General features: G+C 39.8%; 1 protein-coding gene and 1 long non-coding RNA gene across 3 annotated transcripts in view; one reads left to right on the forward strand and one right to left on the reverse strand.

Moving 5' to 3' along the window:
• FRAS1 (Fraser extracellular matrix complex subunit 1) overlaps window positions 1–25,322 on the forward strand; it is a 538,610-nt gene that overhangs the window by 380,260 nt on the left and 133,028 nt on the right. Inside the window, exons 30-32 of the mRNA XM_061420570.1 lie at window positions 7,034–7,187; window positions 13,515–13,693; window positions 18,750–18,866. Coding sequence (XP_061276554.1) covers window positions 7,034–7,187; window positions 13,515–13,693; window positions 18,750–18,866 — 450 coding nt within the window. The remainder of the gene's footprint in view (window positions 1–7,033; window positions 7,188–13,514; window positions 13,694–18,749; window positions 18,867–25,322) is intronic.
• Window positions 13,922–25,322, reverse strand: part of LOC133249749 (uncharacterized) — a 29,711-nt gene continuing 18,310 nt past the window's right edge. For both annotated transcript variants that reach the window (XR_009737082.1, XR_009737081.1), the window contains exons 2-3: window positions 16,453–16,617; window positions 13,922–14,136 (exon numbers count right to left, since the gene is read on the reverse strand). This is a non-coding gene — a long non-coding RNA (uncharacterized LOC133249749). The remainder of the gene's footprint in view (window positions 14,137–16,452; window positions 16,618–25,322) is intronic.

Raw genomic sequence — 25,322 nt, forward strand, 5'->3', positions numbered from 1 at the left:
TTTCTGACCTCATTTGTTGTTGTCTGAGCAGTTTTCTGCAACTGGGTAATGCTTTGATGTTAAAAACCCCCAAGTGTCATGCTATGACCTGGATGGAAAATTCTATTGCTGAAAGCCTTCTCTGGCTGTTTGGCCTTGGTAAGGCTCATGTGCTTTCCCTCAATTTTCTTAAAACCTGTCCTCCCATGGGTTGTCTTACAGGGACACAATTTGATTACAAGGGTGTTGGTGAGAGTTATAAATATCAATGGCATGAAGATGTTTATTTCCCTGAAAAAGAGTCTTCCTGCCTCATAAATAAATAAAGCCTCACCACATATCAGGTTTTCACCTGTTTTGGACTTGTTGAGCTAGTTCGATTTAGTATCTTGTAAGGTACATCACTCAAAGTACACTCTCAAAAAGTGTTTGTCAATTACAAAATATTTATGTATTTGTTTGTTCATTTATAAAGCAGTTGAAATCTACATGGAACAATGATTTTGTACTCTTGATCCAAAGCTGCAGTTTCTGAGACATATACACACACTGGCAAACACAGAACAGTGCAATTATCTTTTTGTTGGTTTTCATTCTGGTAGATAGCATCTGTGTTTCACCTTATAGGTGTCACCTCACATAATCCTTCCCTAAAATCCACTATGACTTCCAAGATTAAATTTTAAAAGCCATGGTATAAATGAGCCATTACAAATTATTTCTTATAGAATAAATAATATGTGAGGGTTGCTGTTATATCCAGTTGTAGACATTTTCTATTGAATAAAGTTGGGTTGGGGTACACCATCATAGTGAAGCTCATCATTTATATTCCAATCTTTCACTGGGGAGGAAGGGAGTTTACATTTTGTTTGCGGGATTTTTCCTCCAAATGATAAAGTCATGCGCCTTTACTTCTGGTTTACAAAATTAAAATCTTTGTTTGTGATACAGCATATAATAGCTAAACTTTATTACCAGCATTTCTGTATGCCTGTTGTTTTATGAAATTAATTAGAACTATTTAATTTAAATCACTATTTTAATTATGCCTCCATATCCTTTGTTGAGATTTCATTTCTTTCTAATGTGGTACCCTGAAGAATATATAAAACATCACTAGGCAGAAGATTCTTCAGCTGAAATTATGGCTAATTTCTTGAACTTAGAAGGATATGTGTACCATTAAAAAAAAAAAACCCTATACGCATACTTCATTTTATTGTGCTTTGCAAATACTGTGTTTTTTACGAATTGAAGATTTGTAGCAACTCTGTATTGAGCAAGTCTGTCAGGGCCATTTTTCCAACAGCATTTGCTCACTTCATGTCTTCGTAACATGGTTTGGTAATTTTTGCAATATTTCAAGCTTTTAAATTAGTATTATTATATTTGTTAATGGTAATCAGTGATTTGGGGTGTTACTATTAAAGATTATGACATGCTAAAGGCTCAGATGATGGTTAGCATTTTTTGCAATAAATTTTAATTAAGGTATGTACATTGGTTTTTTAAAGACACTTAATGGACTATAGTATAATGTAAGGAGAAGGCAATGGCACCCCACTCCAGGACTCTTGCCTGGAAAATCCCACGGACTGAGGAGTCTGGAAGGCTGTGATCCATGGATTCACTGAGGGTCGGACACGACTGAGTGACTTCACTTTCACTTTTCACTTTTATGCATTGGAGAAGGAAATGGCAACCCACTCCAGTGTTCTTGCCTGGAGAATCCCAGGGACGGGGGAGCCTGGTGGGCTGCCGTCTCTGGGGTCGCACAGAGTCGGACATGACTGAAGTGACTTAGCAGCAGCAGTATCATGTAAAGTGAAAGTGTTAGTTGCTCAGTCACGCCCAACTCTTTGCGACCCCGTGGACCATAGCCTGCCAGGCTCCTGTGTCCATGGAATTCTCCAGGCAAGAATACTGGAGTGGGTTGCCATTTCCTTCTCCAGGGGGAATCTCCCTAACTCAGGCATCGAACCTAAGTCTCCTGCATTGCAGGCATATTCTTTAGCATCTGAGGCATGAGGGAAGCCCCATAAGGAACATCATAATTTTTATATGTACCAGGAAACCAAAAAAATTGTGTGACTCATTTTATTGCGATATTTGCTTTATTGCAGTGGTCTGGAACCAAATCCACAGTATCTCCAAGGTGTGCCTATATAAGGAGATACAGAAATTGCAAAATGTCAGAACCACTGGGGAAAGTAGGTTCAGATTTGTTTAGGACATGTTAGCTGTAGAAAAAGATGGTGCACAGACTTCTATTCTTCTCTTTTTGAATCTTCCCTGGACCCTCCCCCAAAAGAAAGCAATTGACAAAATCATCTTCATCATAATAAATGGGAAGAATTATACTTCTTTTCCTTGGATGGTTGTCCATTTCTTCTTAAGTACTGTCAACAAACAGTTCCAAAACAGAGGCATATGTATTACTCTGTTATAAATGTAAATATTCTTAACGGCTTGTCTGTGGAGTTTGGGAGAAGCATTCTAAACCCATTGTGATCTCTGTCCTTGGGTCAGACTTCTCACACTTTAGCATGATTCCATATCTCCTGGGGATTTTATTAAAACATAAGTGGGACTAAAATGCTGTGCCCAAAGGAAACCATCAACAAAATGAAAAGGCAAAGTAAAGAATGGGAGAAAATTTTGAAAACATCTATCCAATAAGGGGTTAATATCTAAAATATACAAGGAACTCAACTCAATAGCTAAAAAAATAGAGATTTAAAAAGGAGCTAAGAAGGTACATAGACATTTTTCAGAGAAGACATACAAATGGCCAACAGATGCATGAAAAGGGGCTCAAAATCACTAATTTGGAAAAGACAAATCAAAACCATAATGAGCTATCATCTTACATCTGTTAGAAGGCTGTTCTCAAAAAGACACAAATAACAAGTATTGGTGAAGGTAAGGAGAAAAGGGAACCTTTATACACTGTTGGTGGAATTCTAAGTTGGTACAGCTGCTGTGGAAAACAGCATGGATGTTCCTTAAAAAGTTAAAAATAGAATTACTGTATAATCCAGCAATCCCATGTCTGGATATATGTCCAAAGGAAATGAAGTCAGTGTCTCAAAGAGATATCTGCACTCCCATGTTTATTGCAGGACTATTTACAACAGCCAAGATATAAAAACAACCTAAGTGTAGATGAATGGATAAAGGAAATGTGGTTGTATATACAATGGAATGTTACTCAGCCTTTAAAATAAAAAAAAAGGTTGTCATTTGTGACTGCAGACACGAGCTTATAGAATAAGCTGAAAGTGAAAGTTGGTCATTCGTGTCCAACTCTTTGCAACCCCATGGAATATACAGTCCATGGAATTCTCTAGGCCAAAATACTGGGGTGGGTAGCCTTTCCCTTCTCCAAGCAATCATCTCAACCCAGGGATCAAACCCAGGTCTCTCCCATTGCAGGCAGATTCTTTACCAGCCAAGCCACAGGGAAGCCCACATAGACTGCACTACTTCACATTTGTAATCTAAAGAATTCGAACTCATAAAAACAGTGTGAAATGATGGCTGCTATGAGTGGGGGAAACCAGGAGATGTTGGTCAAAGAGTAGAAAGATTCTGTCACAAGTGATGAATAATTCTGCAGATCTAACGTATCGCATGGTGATTATACTTAAGGATTCTGTATTGTATACTTGCTAAGAGAGTTGATCTTCAGTGTTTTTATCATACACAAAAATCTATAACTCTATGAGGTGGTGGAAAGCTTAATTAGCTTGATTGTGTTCATCATTTCACAATTTATATATACAACAAACATCATGTTATATACCTTAAGTAAGTAAGTGTTAGTTGCTCAATTGTGTCTGACTCTTTGTGGCCCCATGAACTATATAGGCTGCCAAGCTCTTCTGTCCATGGGATTTTCTAGGCAAGAATACTGGTGTGGGTTGCCATGCCCTCCTCCAGGGGATCTTCTCAACCCAGAGACTGAACCCAGGTCTTCTGCATTGCAGGTAGATTCTTTACTTTTGAGTTACCAGGGAAGTTATATATTTTGCTGCTGCTGCTAAGTCGCTTCAGTTGTGTCTGACTCTGTGCAACCCCATAGACGGCAGCCCACCAGGCTCCCGCGTCCCTGGGATTCTCCAGGCAAGAACACTGGAGTGGGTTGCCATTTCCTTCTCCAATGCATGAAAGTGAAAAGTGAAAGTGAAGTCGCTCAGTCGTGTCCGACTCTTCACGACCCCATGGACTGCAGCCTACCAGGCTCCTCCATCCATGGGGTTTTCCAGGCAAGAGTACTGGAGTGGGGTGCCATTGCCGTACAGTTTTTCTTTGTCAAATATACTTCAATAAAACTAGTAAAAAATTCAAATGAAGATTCTACTTCAGAAGGTCTGGGATGGGGCCTGAGAGACTGAAATTGTAAGAGGCTTCCAGATGGTGCTGGTTTCTGAACACTGAGTTGCAAAAAGAACTGTTTCTTAAAAATTGACACTGAGACAGGAGTTACAAAGAATCGAATTGATAAAGTGTAGTCGATATAGAAATGCAGTAGAAGAAAGATCTGGGGATATGCATTCAGGGCACAGTGCTTATTTACTTATTTGGAATGTGAAAAACCACACTACTCATCAGTCCAATAAAACTGTGGTTGGTATGTGACTGATCTCCATCACACAAGTGTGATGAGGCTGCTGCTATTAGAAAGATTTCTGGCAATTAATATTCCTGGGTTCAAGTCATTATTATGTTATATAAAACTCTGCTAGAGTTAATAGTGGAGAAGGAAATGTAAACCCACTCCAGTATTCTTGCCTGGAGAATCCCATGGACAGAGGAGCTTGACGGGCTACAGCCCATGGGGTTGCAAAGAGTCAGACGTGACTGAGCGACTAACACACACACAGTTAATAGGTCCCTTTCCCCCAGAATTCTGGTAGGTGACATGCCAAGTTTTTGGAGTGTCTTGATGTTTTCATAAATAATATGCCATCTGAATTGTGAAAATCCAGTGTGATTTTGCCCTTGATTACCAATCACGTAGAAGGTGTGTTGGCAATAGCAACCACATTCTCCTGGGCACTGACTCAGTTTCTCAGTGATTGTGGTAAAAATGGCTGTGGCCACGTCCTGAGAGGGGCAAATGCTCTCATTCAAGTGACAGCAAAGGAATACTTGTTGTCTTCTGTTCCGAATATTCTCCTCCTGGGCATGCTGTTTGCTCTGTCCTATTTATTGGCATATTTGAAATAGCAATCATTTAAAATAACACCCCTTCTGAAATGCCCTATTTTGAAATATCAGATTGTGAAAGTAGGAAAAATGAAACCAGAACACAGGCTGTCTCACTAATCCCATCCTGTGGAAAATGTCAATTAGGAAGCTTTGGAAGAGGTGTGCGCCTGCAAATCAGGAGTGGCAGCACTTTTTAATGACATTAGCTTTAGCAATTAGAATGGTTGCCTTCTCCGGAGCACTAACGAGGTGATTTCTACCAGTCAGCTGTTCCCTACTGCTGCTTCTAAGGGCTTCACTTTCCATCAGTCATCCAGGCCCATCAGTTTGGCCTCTGCAGTGTTTCCGGAATCTGTTGCTCTTTTTTTAAAGTATAGGAGATAGAAATTAAAAACACTATTCATTCCCACCGCAATCACCTTTGTCTTCTCTCACCTAAGCCGTTACAAGAACTGGTTAAATGGTTTCTGCAGCCCCAGATTCATCCCAGCCCTAGTCCCTACCATCTCTTGCTGTTGGAGGTTCTCTAAAACCCAGACCTGATCATCCTTTTCCTTCCCTGTTGATTCATGTTGACTTTACAGTGCCTACAAGCTAAAGTGAGACTTTCAGTGCAGCTTCCACCTTCTCCTAGCCAACATTAAGTTCACTTTTTATTCATCCCCTCCCCTGGCTCAGGCTTCCCTGGTAGCTCAGATGGTAAAGAATCTGCCTGCAGTGCGGCAGACCCGGGTCTGATCCCTGGGTCAGGAAGATCCCCTGGAGGAAGAAATAGCAACCCACTCCAGTATTCTTGCCTGGAGAATTCCATGGATAGAGGAGCCTGACAGGCTACAGTCAGTGGGGTCACAAAGAGTCAAACACAACGTAGCGACTTTCACTTCCCCTGGCTCCCTAGATTCTTCTTGTCTGGACACTTGGATAGTTTATTAAGCACACATTGCATTGGCTAATATCTTCGCTTAGGCTAGGCCCTCTTCCTGGAGTCTATTTCTCTTATTCACTTAGAAAAAGCCTTTTTCGGTCATTCAAGAATTAAGTGGCATTTCCATAGGAAAGCCTTCCTGAACATTCCTTCCCCAAAGAGGTATCTCCTGTCTCCTTTATTCTCTCCTAGTGCCCTGCTGAAGCCTCACTTGTGATGCAGCCTAACTACTTATATGTCTGTCTGCCCAACTAGACTGTAGGTTCTGAAACTGAGGTCTTATTTCAGCCAGCCTTATATACCTCAGTCCTCCAGCAAAATATCTGGCATATAATAGAGGCTTAATGAATAGTTGTTGAATATAGGTGGATGGGGAGGATGGAAGTTAGATGGACAAATGAAATAAAGAAATGGGGAGACTTCGTCTTTCTAAATGATACAAGTTATTTGCTCATGAGAAATTAGAAGAAAAAAGCAGCATATATACCTACCTACCTATATACTTAACACGTGTATATATCTACACATATACATATTGTTCACAGTGTGACTCTAAAGCTATGAATCTCTCTTTTTAGACAACGTTTAGCAGGAGTAGGACCTAATAACTTATATCTTTAAAGACTGATACCTTATTTTTTGTTGTTGTTGTTCAGTTGCGGCCAACTCTTTTGTGACTGCATGGACTGTGGCCTGCCAGGCTTCTCTGTCCATTGGATTTTCCAGGCAGTAATATTGAACTGGGTTGCCATTTCCTTCTCCATTCCTTCTCCTGACCCAGGGATCGAACCCTCATGTCCTGCATTGGCAGGCGAATTCTTTACCACTGAGGCACCAGGCAAGCCAAAATCACTAAGGGGGCACCTGGATACAAACCAGGGAACCTAATGCTGTACTCTCTCTTTATTCTAGAATGATCGAGGTCTTCGGCTTGTGGCTAATTCAATGGTATGGGTTCCAGAAGGCGGGATGCTGCAGATTACTAACAGAATCTTACAGGCAGAAGCTCCAGGTGCCAGTGCCTCAGAAATCATCTACAAAATCACACAGGACCACCCCCAATTTGGTAACTTTTTTTTTTCCTTTGTCATGATTTCATCATTGCTTTCAGCAGTCTTAGACTCGCTTCTGTGTGATGCCACACAGCCAGGTTGTGTTTCCAATGAACTTGTCTTTCAAACACATCCCCTTGAAAGAAAGAATAATCAAAGAGCACAATCACACTGTGTTCATATCAGGTACTAGGTAGTATGCTAAGTGATGGAAACATAGTATATTTAAACCTAAAATGTAAGTTTTAAAACAACTTCCCTTTAGAGCCAGTGCACTTGAGGGTAAGGATAGAGCACAGTGGGAATATGAAAAACTGAGTCTCCTTCTTCACAGATGGTGGGAGCTAAATTAATCCAGACTTCACTACCGTACAAATTAGCACTTTGTATCAAACTCACTGATAATTTGAATAATAATCCCCTTCTAGGCATCTGTCCTACAAAATAATAATATATGTGAAGAAAGATATATGTTTAAAACACCTGTTTTAATAGATCTTCCCAACCCAGGGTTTGAACCTGGATCTCCCACATTGTAGGCAGACGCTTTACCATCTGAGCCACCAGGGAAGTAATTAAAAGCATTATAAGATGTTAAAAATTTTTTTTAAATAAACAAATCCATTTTTCAGAGAGCATAACTTGTTAAAAGTCACCTGGCTAGCATTACGTCAGTTTAATGTCAAAGTTCAGGCTCTTAAACTCTACCTTGTGTCCATCACTGCTTTTTTTTTTTTTGCCACCTGGCTTGTGAAAGTTCCCCATCCAGGAACTGAACCCTGGCCCCAGCAGTGAAAACGCCAAGTCCTAATCACTGGACACTAGGAAATTTCCCCTCACCTGTTTTCTTCTTGTGACTTTCTATTTTTTAAAAAAAGTCTTTACATAAAAGCATTTCTCAAGTTTTCCATCGTTACTTCCACTTCCAGACAGATAGTAGAGTGATAACCTACCATTATCACCTAGAAATGATGGGTAAAAGAGATGAAGAACTAAAAGGCACTCATAGCTGATCCCTCAAGGATACAGAAGAATCTCCAGGTGCAAGAAACAGAAGGAAACCTGTTGCAAGAAACCTGCAAACCTGGGCAGGAGCTGATGGCGTGTCTTCTCTGAGACGGGTTGTGTATGTCTCAATAACATGGGGGGCTTGGGATTTAATCCCCATGCAGAGACAAAAAGCTGGAATTAAGGCAAGAAGTTCACCAGCACAGATAGATGGCAAAGAAACTACCAGTGTTTCCCAGGGCTCAGAGTAGAACAAAAAATGCCTACTAAGAATTCAGAACTTCAGACCTGTTTCTCCTGAAGACCCAAAGTTCTCTTATACCATTTGCATTGTCTGAGAAACCCAAAGCTGAGGCAGTAATGTGAAAATTGATCTCAGGCCAATGATACTTCTTGAGTCCCTTGCAGAAAAAAGTAGAAACTACTGTGGAATGCCCACTCTTAACTCCAGACCACACAGATTCTCACAGATATAACCACTGAAGATTAGCTCAGAATTCAAAATTACAGAACATATGAGGAAATAATATGTAGTACCATAACCAAAACAAACAAGAAGATTAAAGCCCAAAGAATTTCAAATGAAGGAACTAGCTTACAAAAACTATGAAATAAGCATATTTTAAAAGATTTAAAAACACAGAAGAAGGAATTGAAACTGTAAGGATATAAAATGCCATTAAAAAATAAAAACAACAAACAGGCAGATTTTTTTAAAGAAATAGTAATTACTTGAAAATGAAAATTGTAGTCATTAAAATTGCTTGGTGTGATAAATAGTAGAGAAATAATAATTCATTTTCCCTCAGGTTATCAGATTCTTAAAATTATGTATTTTCTCTGGTGAAGAAAAAATTAACTCAGTATTGTTTAAGAATAACTTTAGAGTCCACAAAGGCATTGAAAGTCATAATCTAATCAATAATTGACAAAATTATAGAACAATCAGTCTAGCTGGACTGTAGTTTATTATGGATGTATAATCTTGAGGAGAGCAAGTAGACCCCCTTGAGCCATACATTTCTTTGAAAGATGAAACTAGATAATTTTTTAAATTTTTACTTAAAAATAATTTTAGACTTACTGAAAAGTTCCAAAAATAGTGCAAAAAAGCCCTTGAATATGCTTTAACTGCTTCCCCCAATATTAACATCTTATATAACCATAGAACAATGGGCTTCCCTGGTGGCTCACTTGGTAAAGAATCTGCCTGCAATGCAGGAGACCCAGGTTCAATCCTGGGTGGGGAAGATCCCCTGGAGATGGAAATGGCAACCTGTTCCAGTATTCTTACCTGGAAAATCCCAGGGACAGAGGAGCCTGGCAGGCTTCAGTCTATGGGGTGGCAAAAAGTTGGACATGATGAAGCAATTAAACCACCACCACCACCACCACCATAGAACAATAATCAAAACCAGTAAATCAGCACTACTACAATGCTACTAATTAGTTCACAGACCTTTTTCAACTTTGCCATATTTCACACACTGATTTTAAGCTAGACAATGTGTAAGTCTTTTCAGCTCTAAAAATCTTTGACTCATTTGATGTATTAAATTCTTTACCTTTATCTTGATCATAAAAACAATCAAGAAGTTAAATTTCTTAAAGGTATCCCATCCCAATAGTCTATGCTCACTGAGGTGATTTTTGAGCCATTTCAGCTTGATAAATGCCATACAGACTAGATTTTGACCCTTTTCTTCCATAACTCTCTTAATTAACTTCTTCCTAGGAACATAATCCTATTTCTGTGTGTTCAGAGTTCCCCACTGGTAATAATCAAATCACATTACCCTTAGGAGCCATTCAAGAGCAAAAAAGGTGGTGGGAACCAGAAGCCCACTTAACACAAATCTACTTACATCCATCTATCCTGGTTTTGTGAATTATGGAGCCCTTACCCCAGTGCCACCCTAGCTACTATGCACTCCCTCATCACATTGGAATGTTCCGGTTGAGCTTTAGGCTTTGGTGAAGACCTGACTGTGTGACTGAGTCCAAAGTAAATTGCTCATGTAGTATATGCATAAAGGACCTACATTCAGACTCACCACTTTTTTCAAATGTAAGTTTAGGCAAGTTGATTAATATGTGTACCTTTAGCAGATTTGAGAGTAAATTAAATGAGATGGTTTTATTGAAGTAACTTGAGTATCATTTGAGGGAGAATCTGACTTACATTGCTGACTCTAAGTTATTTAGATAGTGTAAGGAAACTTCAATGCAAATTATCTCAACCCCAAAGTAATTCATTGTGATTCCAATGAGATTCTAATTCTTAAAACCTATTACCTTTTCCCTTCAAGATTCTTGGTTAAAATATTGACTTCAATATCAAGGAAAACACTAGTAGATATTGTTTTCTGTTTTTTAAGCCTGGACTGTTTTTTAAACCTGGATTTTCATATATTTAAAGAATCATCTTGTATTTTGTTATACGATGATAAAAGCAGAGATGAGTTACAATGCAAAAGCTCTCACCTAGAAGGAGTGAACCCCACAAAATATTGGTATTTCTCCCTGTCTGCTTGTGGGCTTATCACAAAGAGACCTTGGATTCCACATACCCAGTGCTGAATTCCTCATCTTCTCTTCTACCAGCTTATCCCATTAGTGGGCTCGCTTCCTTACTCATCACCCAACCTAATAGGTGATTATCTGATTCCTCTCTCTTTCTTACCCTTTACAGACACACTTGTTAAGTTCTGTTGCTTCCACTTCTTTAATGATTCTAGTATCTGTTTATGTCTTTCCGATCTTACCTCTATTACTTGAATTTATTTCATCTGGGTTTTTCCAGCAACTTTGTAATTGGTCAAAGAAGGCAATGGCACCCCACTCCAGTACTTTTGCCTGGAAAATCCCATGGACGGAGGAGCCTGGTAGGCTGCAGTCCATGGGGTCGCTGAGAGTTGGACACGACTCAGTGACTTCACTTTCACTTTTCACTTTCATGCATTGGAGAAGGAAATGGCAGCCCACTCCAATGTTCTTGCCTGGAGAATCCCAGGGACGGCGGAGCTTGGTGGGCTGCCGTCTGTGGGGTCGCACAGAGTTGGACACGACTGAAGCAACTTAGCAGCAGCAGCAGCAGTCCACATAAATATTAGCTACTGTTGTTATTGGTTCTCTAAATTAAAATCCAGCCTCTTTCACAGAACTTTCACATACATTCTGTGTTCTACTAAAAATCAGTTCTTGCCGTTAACCTACTGAAACTCTCACAGTGGCTCCCAGTTGCTTCTGGGGCTGATCTCCAGAGGCAGGAACTGCATCCTGCTGATCTTTGAGTCCCCCATCCCAAAGGGCTGACCACAGTAGTTAGCAACTAGAAGGTGCTCACTGACTGTTTACTGAGTTGAAATTAATGGGATTAGTCAATATCTTATGATTCTTGTTAATCTGCATAGTAGGGCAATGGGTTTTTTTTAATCTGGAAAATAGGTTTATTTCATTAGGACTTGTTAAGAAAACCCTGCTTAATTAGCTTTCCTGTTATAAAGCAGAATATCTAGGAAACTGATCTTTAGATATTTTTCTATTCTCCATATTTTCATTGTGGAAATCTCCTCTCAGAATATTTTGCAACTACCCACATTCGTAAGCAGTCCACATCCTGGGAAAGCATGTTTATTAACAAGGTCTTATGAACAGAAGTTGAACCAGCAAGAGATGGGTAATGGAATTTGTGACTTAGGTACAAATGAGAAACAGTCCAAGAAAGAAATAGAGTGAGTTGATTCTACACATGATTATTTTAATAAGAATATTGATGTTTTTCTATTACTTCAGTATTTCATCACTATCCAGGATATTATGTTCATTTTCAACTTGAATTTAGTGCATGTTAATATTAGAATCAGTATTTGCTTTGAGAAAGAAAACTAATTTCTCTAGGGTAATCAAAGTGTACTGTTAATTGCCCAATATGTCTCATGCACTAAGATCTGGTTTTTTTTCTACATAACATTTAAAAGATATGTACAGTTTCTTTCTTTCTCTTTCTCTCTCTCTCATACACACACACACACACACACACACACACACTCTTCTCTCCCTCTTCATATCAGAGTGGTAGAGAGGCTTCTTTCAGATTTACTGTTAGATTCATTTTCACAAGAATGTGACTTCTGTTTTTTTTATTATTTTTTAATTGAAGGATACTTGCTTTACAGAATTTTGTTGTTTTCTGTCAAACATCAACAAGAATCAGCCTTAGGTACACACCCATGTCCCCTCCCTCCTAAACCTCATCCATTCTTCTCCTTGGCCTTCCCTTGAAGGAACATTCTCCTTGTGAAATTTTGATTGTTTCTATAACACCTCTGAATTTGCAATCTCACTTTAAGAAAATAGTAGCTCCAGGTGAAGAACAAACAATAGAAACAGATTGGTGGTGGTGGTGGTGGTGTTTAGATGTAGATTTCATTACCTCAATTCTAATAAAGTTTAGAGAGTGAAGGAGGAACAAACATGATCAGTTATTTATCAAGGTAAATGTTGGTCTGTGAACATAAAGTAATGATGGGTAACAGAGTTTCATGACTAGGAAAATGAGATGCGGATTCAAATCCCAGCTCTTCCACTTCAGATCTGCCTGACCTCAAACAAATTCTTGAACTTTCCTGAGCACAAATTACTTTGTCTTTAAAATGCAGATGATAATAGCATCTTCAGGAGGATTCAGTAACACAGTGATAAGGATAACCAACATTCTTTTTAAGCACCTGTGAAGTATGTACTATCATTCTGTTTTCACCAATGAGGGACAGAGACTTTAGTACATAAGTAAGCTCACCCAGCTCTACGTGGTGGAGCTGGGTTTGAACCACTATGCGATGTGCTTCATGCAGAACCTGTCATATGCATTCCAGTATTAGCTATTATTATTTTCATTGTATAGAACTCTTCCTGATCTTTTCCTAGTTTCCCCTTTTGTTTACACCAAAAGTTTCCTGGTTAGAAAACATTTTCTGTTCATAGAAAGTTGTGGGGTAGAAATGAATCTATTCAATGCCCAGTATTTGCAATGTTCATGGCTATTAGAGTCTTCTTATATAATTTTAATAGATACAAGTCAGTAACTTCATACATGAATTGCCTTTGAATGGCTTTTAGCTCTTTTAACTGAAAGACTGAGTATTTTTTGTCTAAAGGTGGTTTTGATGACATCTACTGAGTTCTGTGTTTATGTCTTTTCCTTCACCTTAAATAAAAATAAAGAAATGTACCATATCTTTTCTGTTTAAAAAAGTGATAGAGAAGTAGATGAGAGTTCTGATTGACTTTTCCCTTTCCCAGGGTCCTCACTAACTATGTGCTTTTCCTAGGGGAGGTGGTCCTTCTGGTTAATATGCCTGCAGACAGCCCTGCAGATGGAGGGCAGCACCTGCCTGATGGGAGGACAGCAACTCCCACCAGCACCTTCACCCAGCAAGATATCAACGAAGGCATCGTGTGGTACAGGCACTCAGGGGTCCCAGCCCAGAGTGACTCCTTCCGCTTTCAGGTACCCTCTGCTTCCTGAATTTTCTGATATCTGGATGGTCTGATGAAAATCTTCACCCTTATTTATAAATGATCCAAGTCATTTTCTATGATTGCCTGCAAGTCACATTTGGGAGTGGAAAAAATGTAACTAGTAGCATCAAGAGACTTATTTTTAATTAATTTGCCAATTCAGCCTTATGATCTCTACATCATTTCATAGCAAAGAGATTTATAATGGATAATTGCTAAAGTGTTTGGCAAAAAGTATTTTCAAAATGTTAAAATGCCATATGGAGAAAAAAAATCTTATTTTCTTTTTTCAAATGTTTTTGAAACATTTACCATCTTATGATAAGGTCATGGGTTTAGCAGCCAAACTCATTGGGTTTATGTTTTACTTCTGCCACCTACTAGCTTTGGAAAAATTACTTGGACGAAATCCTTGAACTTCAGTTTTCTCATCTGTAAAATAGGATTGTACGGATTTAATGAGTTGTAAGGATTTAATGAGTTAATACAGATAAAGCATTTAGAATACTGCCTATTACTATGTAAGGGTGTGTGACTATCATTTATTAAGATTAGTCAAATACCAGTGCTGTAGACTGAATGTGTCCAACTGAAGTTCATATGTTGAAATCTTACCCATCTATGTGATGGTATATGGAGGTGGTGCCTCTGATTAGAATTAAATGAGGTCATGAGGGTTGTCTGGAGAAGGCAATCCACTCCAGTATTCTTGCCTGGCAAATCCCATGGACAGAGAAGCCTGGCAGGCTACAGTCTGTGGGGTTGCAAAGAGTCTGACATGACTGAGGAATTCACACACACACACACACACACACACACACACGAGGGTTGTACCCTCATGAACGGGATTAGTTTACTTACAGGAGTCACAAGAGCACTTGCTTCCAATCTCTGCTGCTCTCCATGGGGATACGATGAAAAACCTACAGTCTACAGCCCAGAAGAGGGCCTTCACCAGAACCCAACCATACTGGTACCCTGATTTCAGACCTCCAGCCTCCAGAACTGTGAGAATTACATTTCTATTATTTAGAAACCACCCAGTCTATGGTGTTTTTGTTAGAGTAGCCTGAGCAAACTGTGGCAACCAGACCATAAGGCTGGTTTAATTTATTCTGTCAGTAAATTACAGAACAAGAAATTATACTGGGCACATTCTCTGTTATGAAATGATTAGAAATTAATAATAAAAGGGTAAAAAAATCAAGCCATTTGGAATTTCTAAATAATTCCTAATTCTAAAACTATTAAGAAATATTGATTAAGAGGAAACAACATATCAAAACTTAAATGATGTGGACAAAGTAATACTCAGAAGAAAATTGATGGCCTTAAGCTCTTATTATTGAGCAGAAAAGCATGAAAATGAATGGGCTAAATACTAAATTCAAGAAGCTGGTGAAGTATGAGAGAAGCAAAAGGTAAACATCGATAGACATAAAAGAGGAATTGACTATAAGATTCTAGACTTGGTAAATAAGTACAAAATCTGTATCTTTGGAAAGACCCATACAGTTAGAGAAACCTCTGTCAAGGACAATTCAGAAATGAATAATTGAACAGAAATGCAAAGGAATGAGGAAGTATGAATGAGAAAGAACTTTTAAACACAGATACAGAAAAGAATTTAGGAACGCATCAGAGAAAATCTAAAGAGGCCCTCATGGTGATCAGTCAAAGCAACTTAACAATCCTGCTAAGTCTGAGCCCATTTCCTTTGCTTGGAATCCGATGGGGATAAACTATCACTACAGCTCACCTTGTTAAAATTATTTTCCATACTAATAAGCAGCAAGGTCCTACTGTTTAGCACAGGGAACTCTGCTCATTTTTATGTGGCAGCTTGGATGGGAGAGGAGTTTGAAAGAGAATGAATACATATTTGTCCCTGATGGCTCAGACAGTAAAGAATCTGCCTGCAATGCAGGAAACCCAGGCTTGATCCCTGAGTCAAGAAGATTCCCTGGAGAAGAAAGGGCAACCCACTCCAGTATTCTTGCCTGCAGAATTCTATGGGCAGAGGAGCCTGGCAGGCTACAGTCCATGGGGTCGCAAAGAGCCAGACACGACTGAGCAACTGACACTTTGACGTCATGTGTATGGCTGAGCTCCTTTGCTGTCCACCCGAAACTATCACAACATTGTTAATTGGGTATACCTCAATGCAAAATAGAGAGTTTAAAAAAATTATCATCCATTCTGTGCCGGATGCCTGGTGCACATATCTTCATCGTCCAATTTATATTGTGTTGAAAAATGTGCTTTCCCAGAGAGCTGCCTGAAATAAACCTGGAAATCATTAAAATGAGATTACACTGAGCACACTGAATGTCCAGTGAGTGCGCAAACATGATGTGCCCTTTGCCCAAGTTAATATTTCAATTTTAGCAGCTGGGGACTCAGCAGTCCTCAGGTAATGAGTCAGAACAGAGGCAAAGACCTCAATCAAAAGGAGTCACCTCGGCAAACTAGAATCCTCAGACCTGCCTTTGCCTTTATAGGCATCAATATGAAGAACATCATCAATATGGAGCATTTCCCTGGAAAGAGATTCTCAGCACCTGCTAAAATGATATTTATTGCTTTTGCAAGTCGGTTACTAAGTAGGTTATTATAAAATAGCAAAAGTTATTGATTTTTGGAAAACAAATTCACTTGAGTTTAAGACCTAAAACATCATTACTTAGAAAATGGTTCCCTTTGGAGAGTCTTCACACGTTTTGCTCAAAATGTATTTAAAAGGCCTACCTGAAATCTCCTTCAAACTCTGTGGAATATTCTTTAGAATATCTTCAATAATGACAGTCTTCAATAATGACAAATCCTTGGGAGGTGAATCTTCAATGATGACAAATCCTTGGGAAGTGAATTTTAAAATATAACCCAATAGCCAAAAGTCATGCTGACTCATATCTGGTAGAAAGAAGAGTAGTGTTATTTTTGGTTAAAACAAGGACAAATTATGAAGTAACAAGCTCAGTTTTCTTACATGTTTTGTGAAGGCTTTCCAATAAGTGCATTTTGAATACTGATAACATCCTTATTTCAAGTATGAAACAATTCTCTCAGATCATATTCTCTTGCATGTGGAAGCTTTGGTGTGTATGTTTTTAAAGTCTCATTATTTGATAGGCTTACCTATAGTTTGATGTGAAGTAACACAGACTCTGTAGCTATGTGCTAAAATAAATGGCTAGCAACTTTTCCCATTCATCATTTTAGTGTCCCTTGGGATTTTAGACTATTTTTAAAAAGATGCTGTTCTAATGGTTCTTCTCTTTGTCCCTTTTTTTCCTTTCAAGCAGAAAATGCAATACAATGAGTTGCATGGATTTAATTTCATTTTAATGTTGATATGCTGTCATGAGCCGTCAATGCAGTCCATCTGTTACTTTGCGTCTAAGACTTGGGATTTATGCAATGCGAATGGTGTGAAAAAATTAGAGCATGGCATAGTGAGAAGAAAGCAGGCCAAGGAAGGAGCCCTGGTTTTGGGCTTATTCAGATCACGTTGACACAGCCTCAGGGGATGTGGTTTGAAAAGGACCAAAATATTTTATAGCAGTATCTTTGCTAGGGAAGCTAGAATTGAGTCCCTTGCTTGGTAGTATGCTCACATCTCACTACCTGCAGAGTTCCATTCCTTTTCTTCAAGAGATAGGAGAACGTATCTTCCTCTGGCCTAATATCCTAAAGCTTCCAAATTGAGTCACTGTGGTCAGTAGGAAGATCAGGAACCCACTGACCTAGTTTTAAATACTGCTCCTTAGTGGCTTTTGACCTTGACACCTATAACTTTTTTACTTTCAGTTTCATCGTCTGTAAAAATGGAGACAATAATATCTACTTGGTGGGTATTCAGTAAAAAAACTTTTGAAAATTAGCTTGTACGGTGCTGAGGCTATGATAAATGCTCTGTCGCTGTCTCTAAGCTTTTGTTGTTAATATTATTTATGGCGACACTATGAGATGTCTTATTGGAAACATGTAGATATTCTGCAACTTGAGCTCTGCAGAGAAGTAAGCTTTCCTGTAATTTTAGAAGACATAGAGAAAGGGCTGCTGTTCTGCCTTTTTCTCAGGATTTACAAAACCCTGCCCCTTCTCATACATGTGCGTGTATGCTCATTCGCTTCAGTTGTGTCTGACTCTTTGCGACCCCATGGACTGTAACCCATCAGGCTCATGTGTCCATGGGATTTTCCAAGCAAGAATACTGGAGTGGGTTGCCATTTCCTCTTCTAGCGGATCTTCCCCACCCAGGGATCAAACCTAGTCTTATGTCTCCCACGTTGGCAGGCAGGTCCTTTACCACCAGCGCCACCTGAATGCAATTCCACATGGCCACTTGGGCCTGACCAATTCTTCTAACAAGCACAAGGAATAAAGAAAGAAGGCACATTTAAGGGAGTGGCTAAGTAGCACTGAGGAAGGGGAGAGACTGCATGGGCAAACCATCATTTTTCAGTATGTTTGAAACAGGAGGAAATTGATCTTGTGACCACTACTCTAACTGTAAATGCTTTTAATCTTGCCTTGCAGTGATGAGGCTGGGATTTAGCATTTATAATCTAATTGTAGATATCTGCACTGGGTAAAGATTAAAGTGGAATAAACATCACTTATGTAATGTGTTGTATATGTTCATAATGAGACATTTTATAGCTATCAAAATTATGTTTTCAAGAATGTTTAATGATATAGCAAAATACCATAATATTAAGTAAATATTTAGAATATATACTTATATATAAAGATTCACATATGCATAGCAAAAAGATTAAATTGAAATGCAATGGTATATTCATTACTATTTATCAGTAGTGAAATTCTTGATGGTTTTTATTCCATATTTATACTTTCCTGCAACTTCAGAATTGCCTAAAATGTTTATTTTAAATGAATCTTAAAATATGAAGAGCAGAACAAAGATTGTAATGCAGGAGCATATAGAATTCAAAGACAAATGGTTTGAAAGGGAAAAAGTAAACACGGGCAAACTACTCTGCCCATCAGAGTCTCACCAGCGTGCCATCTCTTTGCAGGTGTCCAGCGCCACAGAGGCCCACGCCCATCTGGAGAGCCGCCTGTTCAACATTGCCATCTTACCTCACGCTCTGGAAACACCCCAACACTTTCCAGGATCTTCTCTCCACATGACAGTGAGTTGGGTGGGACGGCTCATGGTTTTTGCTTGGAGGAGATGGGCTGATGCTACCTACGTGCGTGCTAAGTCATTTCAGTCGTGTCCAACTCTTTGTGACTCTATGAACGGTAGCCTGCCAGGCTCCTCTGTCCATGGGATTCTCTAAGCAAGGACACTGGAGTGGGTTGCCATGCCCTCCTCCAGGGGATCTTCCTGACCCAGGGATTGAACCTGCGTCTCTTAGGTCTCCTGCGTTGGCAAGCGAGTTTGCTTTTACCACTAGTGCCACCTGGATGAGATTTGACTTAATGCCTATCTTGGAACACAGACTCTGCGGTCACCAAGGCATGCCAGCCCTGTGAACACATTTCTCATTGATTTGAAAAAGCAATTAAAATTACCAGAGTGAAAGGAAGATTAGATGAAATCTACCCTAACCTCCCATCCATTGCTGCTAAACTTTTTGCAGCATCCCAATCATGGGCCCACTCCCTGAGTGGTGTTGTTCAATTGCTAAGTCATGCCCAACTCTTTGTAATCCCTTGGATGGTAGCCCAACAGGCTCCTCTGTCCATGGGATTATACAGCAAGAATTCGGGGGTAGGTTGCCATTTCCTTCTCCAGGGGATCTTCCCTACCCGGGGATCAAACCCGCATCTCCTGAATTGTCAGGCAGATTCTTTACCACTGAGCCACTAGGTACTCACTGAATACCTGAATGGATTTTCAGGTTTATATCCATTTGATGATTGCTGTTTGGGTATAAATGTTTAGCCAGTTTAGAGCTCTACCTAGCTGGAGAAACTGTTCTTTGTTTTAAAAGTCCTGTTAGTAGTTTTCTATTATAAAAGAAATATCAAGGCTCATCAGGGTTTCCCTGATAGCTTAGTTCATAAAGAATCCGCCTTTAATGCAGGAGGCCCCAGTTTGATTCCTGTGTCAGGTAGATCTCCTGGAGAAGGGATAGGCTACCACTCCAGTATTCTTGGGGTTCCCTTGTGGCTCAGCTGGTAAAGAATCCACCTGCAATGCAGGAGACCTGGGTTCGATCCCTGGGTTGGGAAGACCTTTTGGAGAAGGGAAAGGCTACCCGCTCCAGTATTCTGGCTTGGAGAATTCCATGGACTATACAGTCCAGGTCCAATGCTGTAAGCAGCAATATTGCATAGGAACCTGGAATGTCAGGTCCATGAATCAAGGCAAATTGGAAGTGGTCAAACAAGAGATGGCAAGAGTGAATGTCGACATTCTAGGAATCAGCTAACTGAAATGGATTGGAATCGGTGAATTTAACTCAGATGACCATTATATCTACTACTGTGGGGAGGAATCCCTCAGAAGAATGGAGTAGCCATCATGGTCAACAAAAGAGTCCAAAATGCAGTACTTGGATGCAATCTCAAAAACGATAGAATGATCTCTGTTCGTTTCCAAGGCAAACCATTCAATATCACAGAAATCCAAGTCTATGCCCCAACCAGTAATGCTGAAGAAGCTGAAGCTGAATGGTTCTATGAAGACCTACAAGACCTTTTAGAACTAATACCCAAAAAAGATGTCCTTTTCATTATAGGGGACTGGAATGCAAAAGTAGGAAGTCAAGAAACACCTGGAGTAACAGGCAAATTTGGCCTTGGAATACGGAATGAAGCAGGGCAAAGACTAATAGAGTTTTGCCAAGAAAATGCACTGGTCATAACAAACACCCTCTTCCAACAACACAAGAGAAGACTCTATACATGGACATCACCAGATGGTCAACACCAAAATCAGATTGATTATATTCTTTGCAGCCAAAGATGGAGAAGCTCTATACAATCAGGAAAAACAAGACCAGGAGCTGACTGTGGCTCAGACCATGAGCTCCTTATTGCCAAATTCAGACTGAAATTGAAGAAAGTAGGGAAAACCACTAGACCATTCAGGTATGACCTAAATCAAACCCCTTATGATTATACAGTAGAAGTGAGAAATACATTTAAGGGCCTACATCTGTAGATAGAGTGCCTGATGAACTATGGAATGAGGTTCGTGACATTGTACAGGAGACAGGGATCAAGACCATCCCCATGGAAAAGAAATGCAAAAAAGCAAAATGGCTTTCTGGGGAGGCCTTACAAATAGCTGTGAAAAGAAGAGAAGCTAAAAGCAAAGGAGAAAAGGAAAGATATAAACATCTGAATGCAGAGTTCCAAAGAATAACAAGAAGAGATAAGAAAGCCTTCTTCAGCAATCAATGCAAAGAAATAGAGGAAAACAACAGAATGGGAAAGACTAAAGATCTCTTCAAGAAAATCAGAGATACCAAAGGAACATTTCATGCAAAGATGGGCTCGATAAAGGACAGAAATGGTATGGACCTAACAGAAGCAGAAGATATTAAGAAGAGATGGCAAGAATACACAGAAGAACTGTATAAAAAAGATCTTCACGACCCAGATAATCACGATGGTGTGATCACTCACCTAGAGCCAGACATCCTGGAATGTGAAGTCAAGTGGGCCTTAGAAAGCATCACTACGAACAAAGCTAATGGAGGTGATGGAATTCCAGTTGAGCTATTCCAAATCCTGAAAGATGATGCTGTGAAGGTGCTGCACTCAATATGCCAGCAAATTTGGAAAACTTAGCAGTGGCCACAGGACTGGAAAAAGTCAGTTTTTATTTCAATCCCAAAGAAAGGCAATGCGAAAGAATGCTCAAACTACCGCACAAATTGCACTCATCTCACATGCTAGTAAAGTAATGCTCAAAATTCTCCAAGCCAGGCTTCAGCAATATGTGAACCGTGAACTTCCTGATGTTCAAGCTGGTTTTAGAAAAGGCAGAGGAACCAGAGATCAAATTGCCAACATCCGCTGGATCATGGAAAAAGCAAGAGAGTTCCAGAAAAACATCTATTTCTGCTTTATTGACTATGCCAAAGCCTTTGACTGTGTGGATCACAATAAACTGTGGAAAATTCTGAAAGAGATGGGAATACCAGACCACCTGATCTGCCTCTTGAGAAATTTGTATGCAGGTCAGGAAGCAACAGTTAGAACTGGACATGGAACAACAGACTGGTTCCAAATAGGAAAAGGAGTACGTCAAGGCTGTATATTGTCACCCTGCTTATTTAACTTCTATGCAGAGTACATCATGAGAAATGCTGGACTGGAAGAAACACAAGCTGGAATCAAGATTGCCGGGAGAAATATCAATAACCTCAGACATGCAGATGACACCACCCTTATGGCAGAAAGTGAAGAGGAACTCAAAAGCCTCTTGATGAAAGTGAAAGTGGAGAGTGAAAAAGTTGGCTTAAAGCTCAACATTCAGAAAACGAAGATCATGGCATCCGGTCCCATCACTTCATGGGAAATAGATGGGGAAACAGTGGAAGCAGTGTCAGACTTTATTTTTCTGGGCTCCAAAATCACTGCAGATGGTGACTGCAGCCATGAAATTAAAAGACGCTTACTCCTTGGAAGGAAAGTTGTGACCAACCTAGATAGCATATTAAAAAGCAGAGACATTACTTTGCCAACAAAGGTTCTTCTAGTCAAGGCTATGGTTTTTCCTGTGGTCATGTATGGATGTGAGAGTTGGACTGTGAAGAAGGCTGAGTGCCAAAGAATTGATGCTTTTGAACTGTGGTGTTGAAGAAGACTCTTGAGAGTCCCTTGGACTGCAAGGAGATCCAACCAGTCCATTCTGAAGGAGATCAGCCCTGGGATTTCTTTGTAAGGAATGATGCAAAGCTGAAACTCCAGTACTTTGGCCACCTCATGCAAAGAGTTGACTCATTGGAAAAGACTCTGATGCTGGGTGGGATTGGGGGCAGGAGGAGAAGGGGACGACAGAGGATGAGATGGCTGGATGGCATCACTGACTCGATGGACGTGAGTCTGAGTGAACTCTGGGAGTTGGTGATGGACAGGGAGGCCTGGCGTGCTGCGATTCATGGGGTCACAAAGAGTCAGACACGACTGAGCGACTGACCTGATCTGATCGGATCTGATACAGTCCATGGGGTCGCAAAGAGTCAGGCATGACTGAGCAACTTTCACTTCTATTATAAAAGTTTCCTGGTAAAAGTGATGTCTATGCTGACTCCAGAAAGACAAGTAGCAAATATTCAAAAAGACTGGGGATGGGGGAACAGGTTGGAAAGATTTGAGAGGTGAGGGCAAAGGGCATCACCAAGCATAGAAGGAACACATATGAAGACCCAGAGGAGAGAGACAATATGATTGTTGGGAAAATTGCCAGCAGTTCAGTAGGACTGGGGACATCAGAGAGGTGGAGGAGACTAGGGGTGTGGAGGTCTGTGAGCTGGATCACAGAGGGGCTTTGTGCAGGAAGGAGTGTGGACACATGGAAAAGTTTGAAGCAAGGTGACAGCTAAATTAGTGCATGAAGCTTAGTTGAGACAATTAGCAATTCCACCATAACCCTATATCTACAGGACATGTAATGCCAGAACCCCTCTTCTAGACAGAGCCACAAGCACGAAGTCCTTGTCAATGAATCATCAGAGATCCACATTTTAGTTAGCGTCCACATAATTACACTCCAAAGTGGTGCAGCAGCCCTGAATCGCAACAAAGATAGCAGGTAGAGTTTTAGAAATTATGGGTCTGGGACGTGACATAGACATAAAAGGGGAAACAGAAAGTATTTAATGAATAGCTGGTATTGGCATTTACACCATAAACCATCATTTAAAGAAATCATAATTCAGCAACAGTAGAAAGTCTATAATTCATCATTCTGACTAGAGGAACTTGGATCAGAATTTTCTCAAAAGTGTAAAGAAAAATGTGCATACACATTTCTTGCCAAATGCTAATGCAGTGTTATTTTGAGTTTAGAAGGAAAATAAATGGGCCAGGAGCCATGAAGATGGCGTCACTCTCGCTCTGTGGCTGGGAACCTCTAACAACTTTTAAACACACTTAACCTTGAGAGTCTCAAGTTAGGTCTATCCTGTGTAATTTAGTGTATCACAGAGATTAGTCTACTAAATGTGATCAGGCTACTAAATGTCTACTAAATGTGATCTACTAAATGTAATTAGTCTAAAAAATGTGATCAGGCTATCGTTTCATTTCTTAAAATATACATGGTTTATATTTCTTTTGACGTTAATTAGGGCCATTACTGTAGGACATACAAACTAATCTGTGACGAAAGTGCATTCTCAATTCAGCGATTTGGGTTCACCTAGCCACACAAGTTTTGTACATATTTGGTAGACACATTATGAATGCATATGCTAAATTCATATATGGTATATTCATGTATGTGTTTAAGGGTAAGCATCTACCTCTCCATTCATTCAGTTATTCAATCACAAACACTTTTGGGCCCCTAATTTATGCCAAATTCTGTGGAAGACATTGGAGATTGAGTGATCACATAATACAGACTGTATTCTTTTTTTATTGAAATATAGTTGATTTACAACATTATGTTAATTTTTATCAAGCACTCCCATGTACTGTACACTCGGTGCTTGAGATCCATGAACAAACTAAAACCGTGTTCTCATGGAGTTTAAATGAATAGACAATAAGTTATAAACAAAATAAATAACTCTCATGTAGCATGTTAAGGAGAAGCATTATTATAAAAGTAAAAGTAGATCAGAGTCAAGAGGATTGGAAATGTAGCAGGGAAGACCTAGGTTGTAAAAAGTTGTCAGGACAATGACATTTAAAGAAGGATTTGCAGGAGATGAAGAAGAGAGAGAGCTGTGCAAATCCCTTAGGAAAGGGGATTCCTGACCCAGGGAACCATGCATTTAGAGGCATCAGGCTAGGAGCATGCTTAGATAAACAGCAAGGAAATCAGTCTGGCCGGATTAAAGTGAGTACAAAGCAAGAAGAATCTGCATGAATGCAGATGTGCAAAGTTAATGGGGTGGAGGGCGGTGTAGATTAGGGGAACAGATTGTATCCAGCCACACAGACCACTGGAGGGACTTAACTTTATTCTGAGTAACATGGAGAGCCATTGCAGGGTGTTGAGCAGGGGCCTAATGGCCTTTTTAAAGGCATCCACTGGCGGCTGTGTGGAAGTAGACTCTTGAGGAGAGAGAGAGAGAGAGAGCAGGTGGGAGGCCATGGTGGGAGGCCAGGTGTGGGATCTAGCTCCCCGCAGGGTGGTGGCAATGTCGTGGGGAGAAGTGATTGGATTCTGGATGTATTCAGAGGTAATATGGGTATTATGAAAGCCATTATTCTGTAATCTTCTTATGCTGACAGATAGTTTAATAGAAAAGTGTCTTCTATAATGATTTCCATGAAATTTAATCTCATATTTCTTACTGTTTCATTGATAAATATTGAACATTCCAAATAGCCAATATTAAAATTGATTATGCTTTGATGTACCTCCACCTCAATATTGCTTTCTTGAGAGAATCAAGTCCTTGCTTTTTCTACTTAGTGTCTATTTCTGTTAGTAAAGAAATTATATCAATAAA

This window comes from Bos javanicus, chromosome 6 (genome assembly GCF_032452875.1).
Source record: "Bos javanicus breed banteng chromosome 6, ARS-OSU_banteng_1.0, whole genome shotgun sequence".
NCBI lineage: Eukaryota > Metazoa > Chordata > Mammalia > Artiodactyla > Bovidae > Bos > Bos javanicus.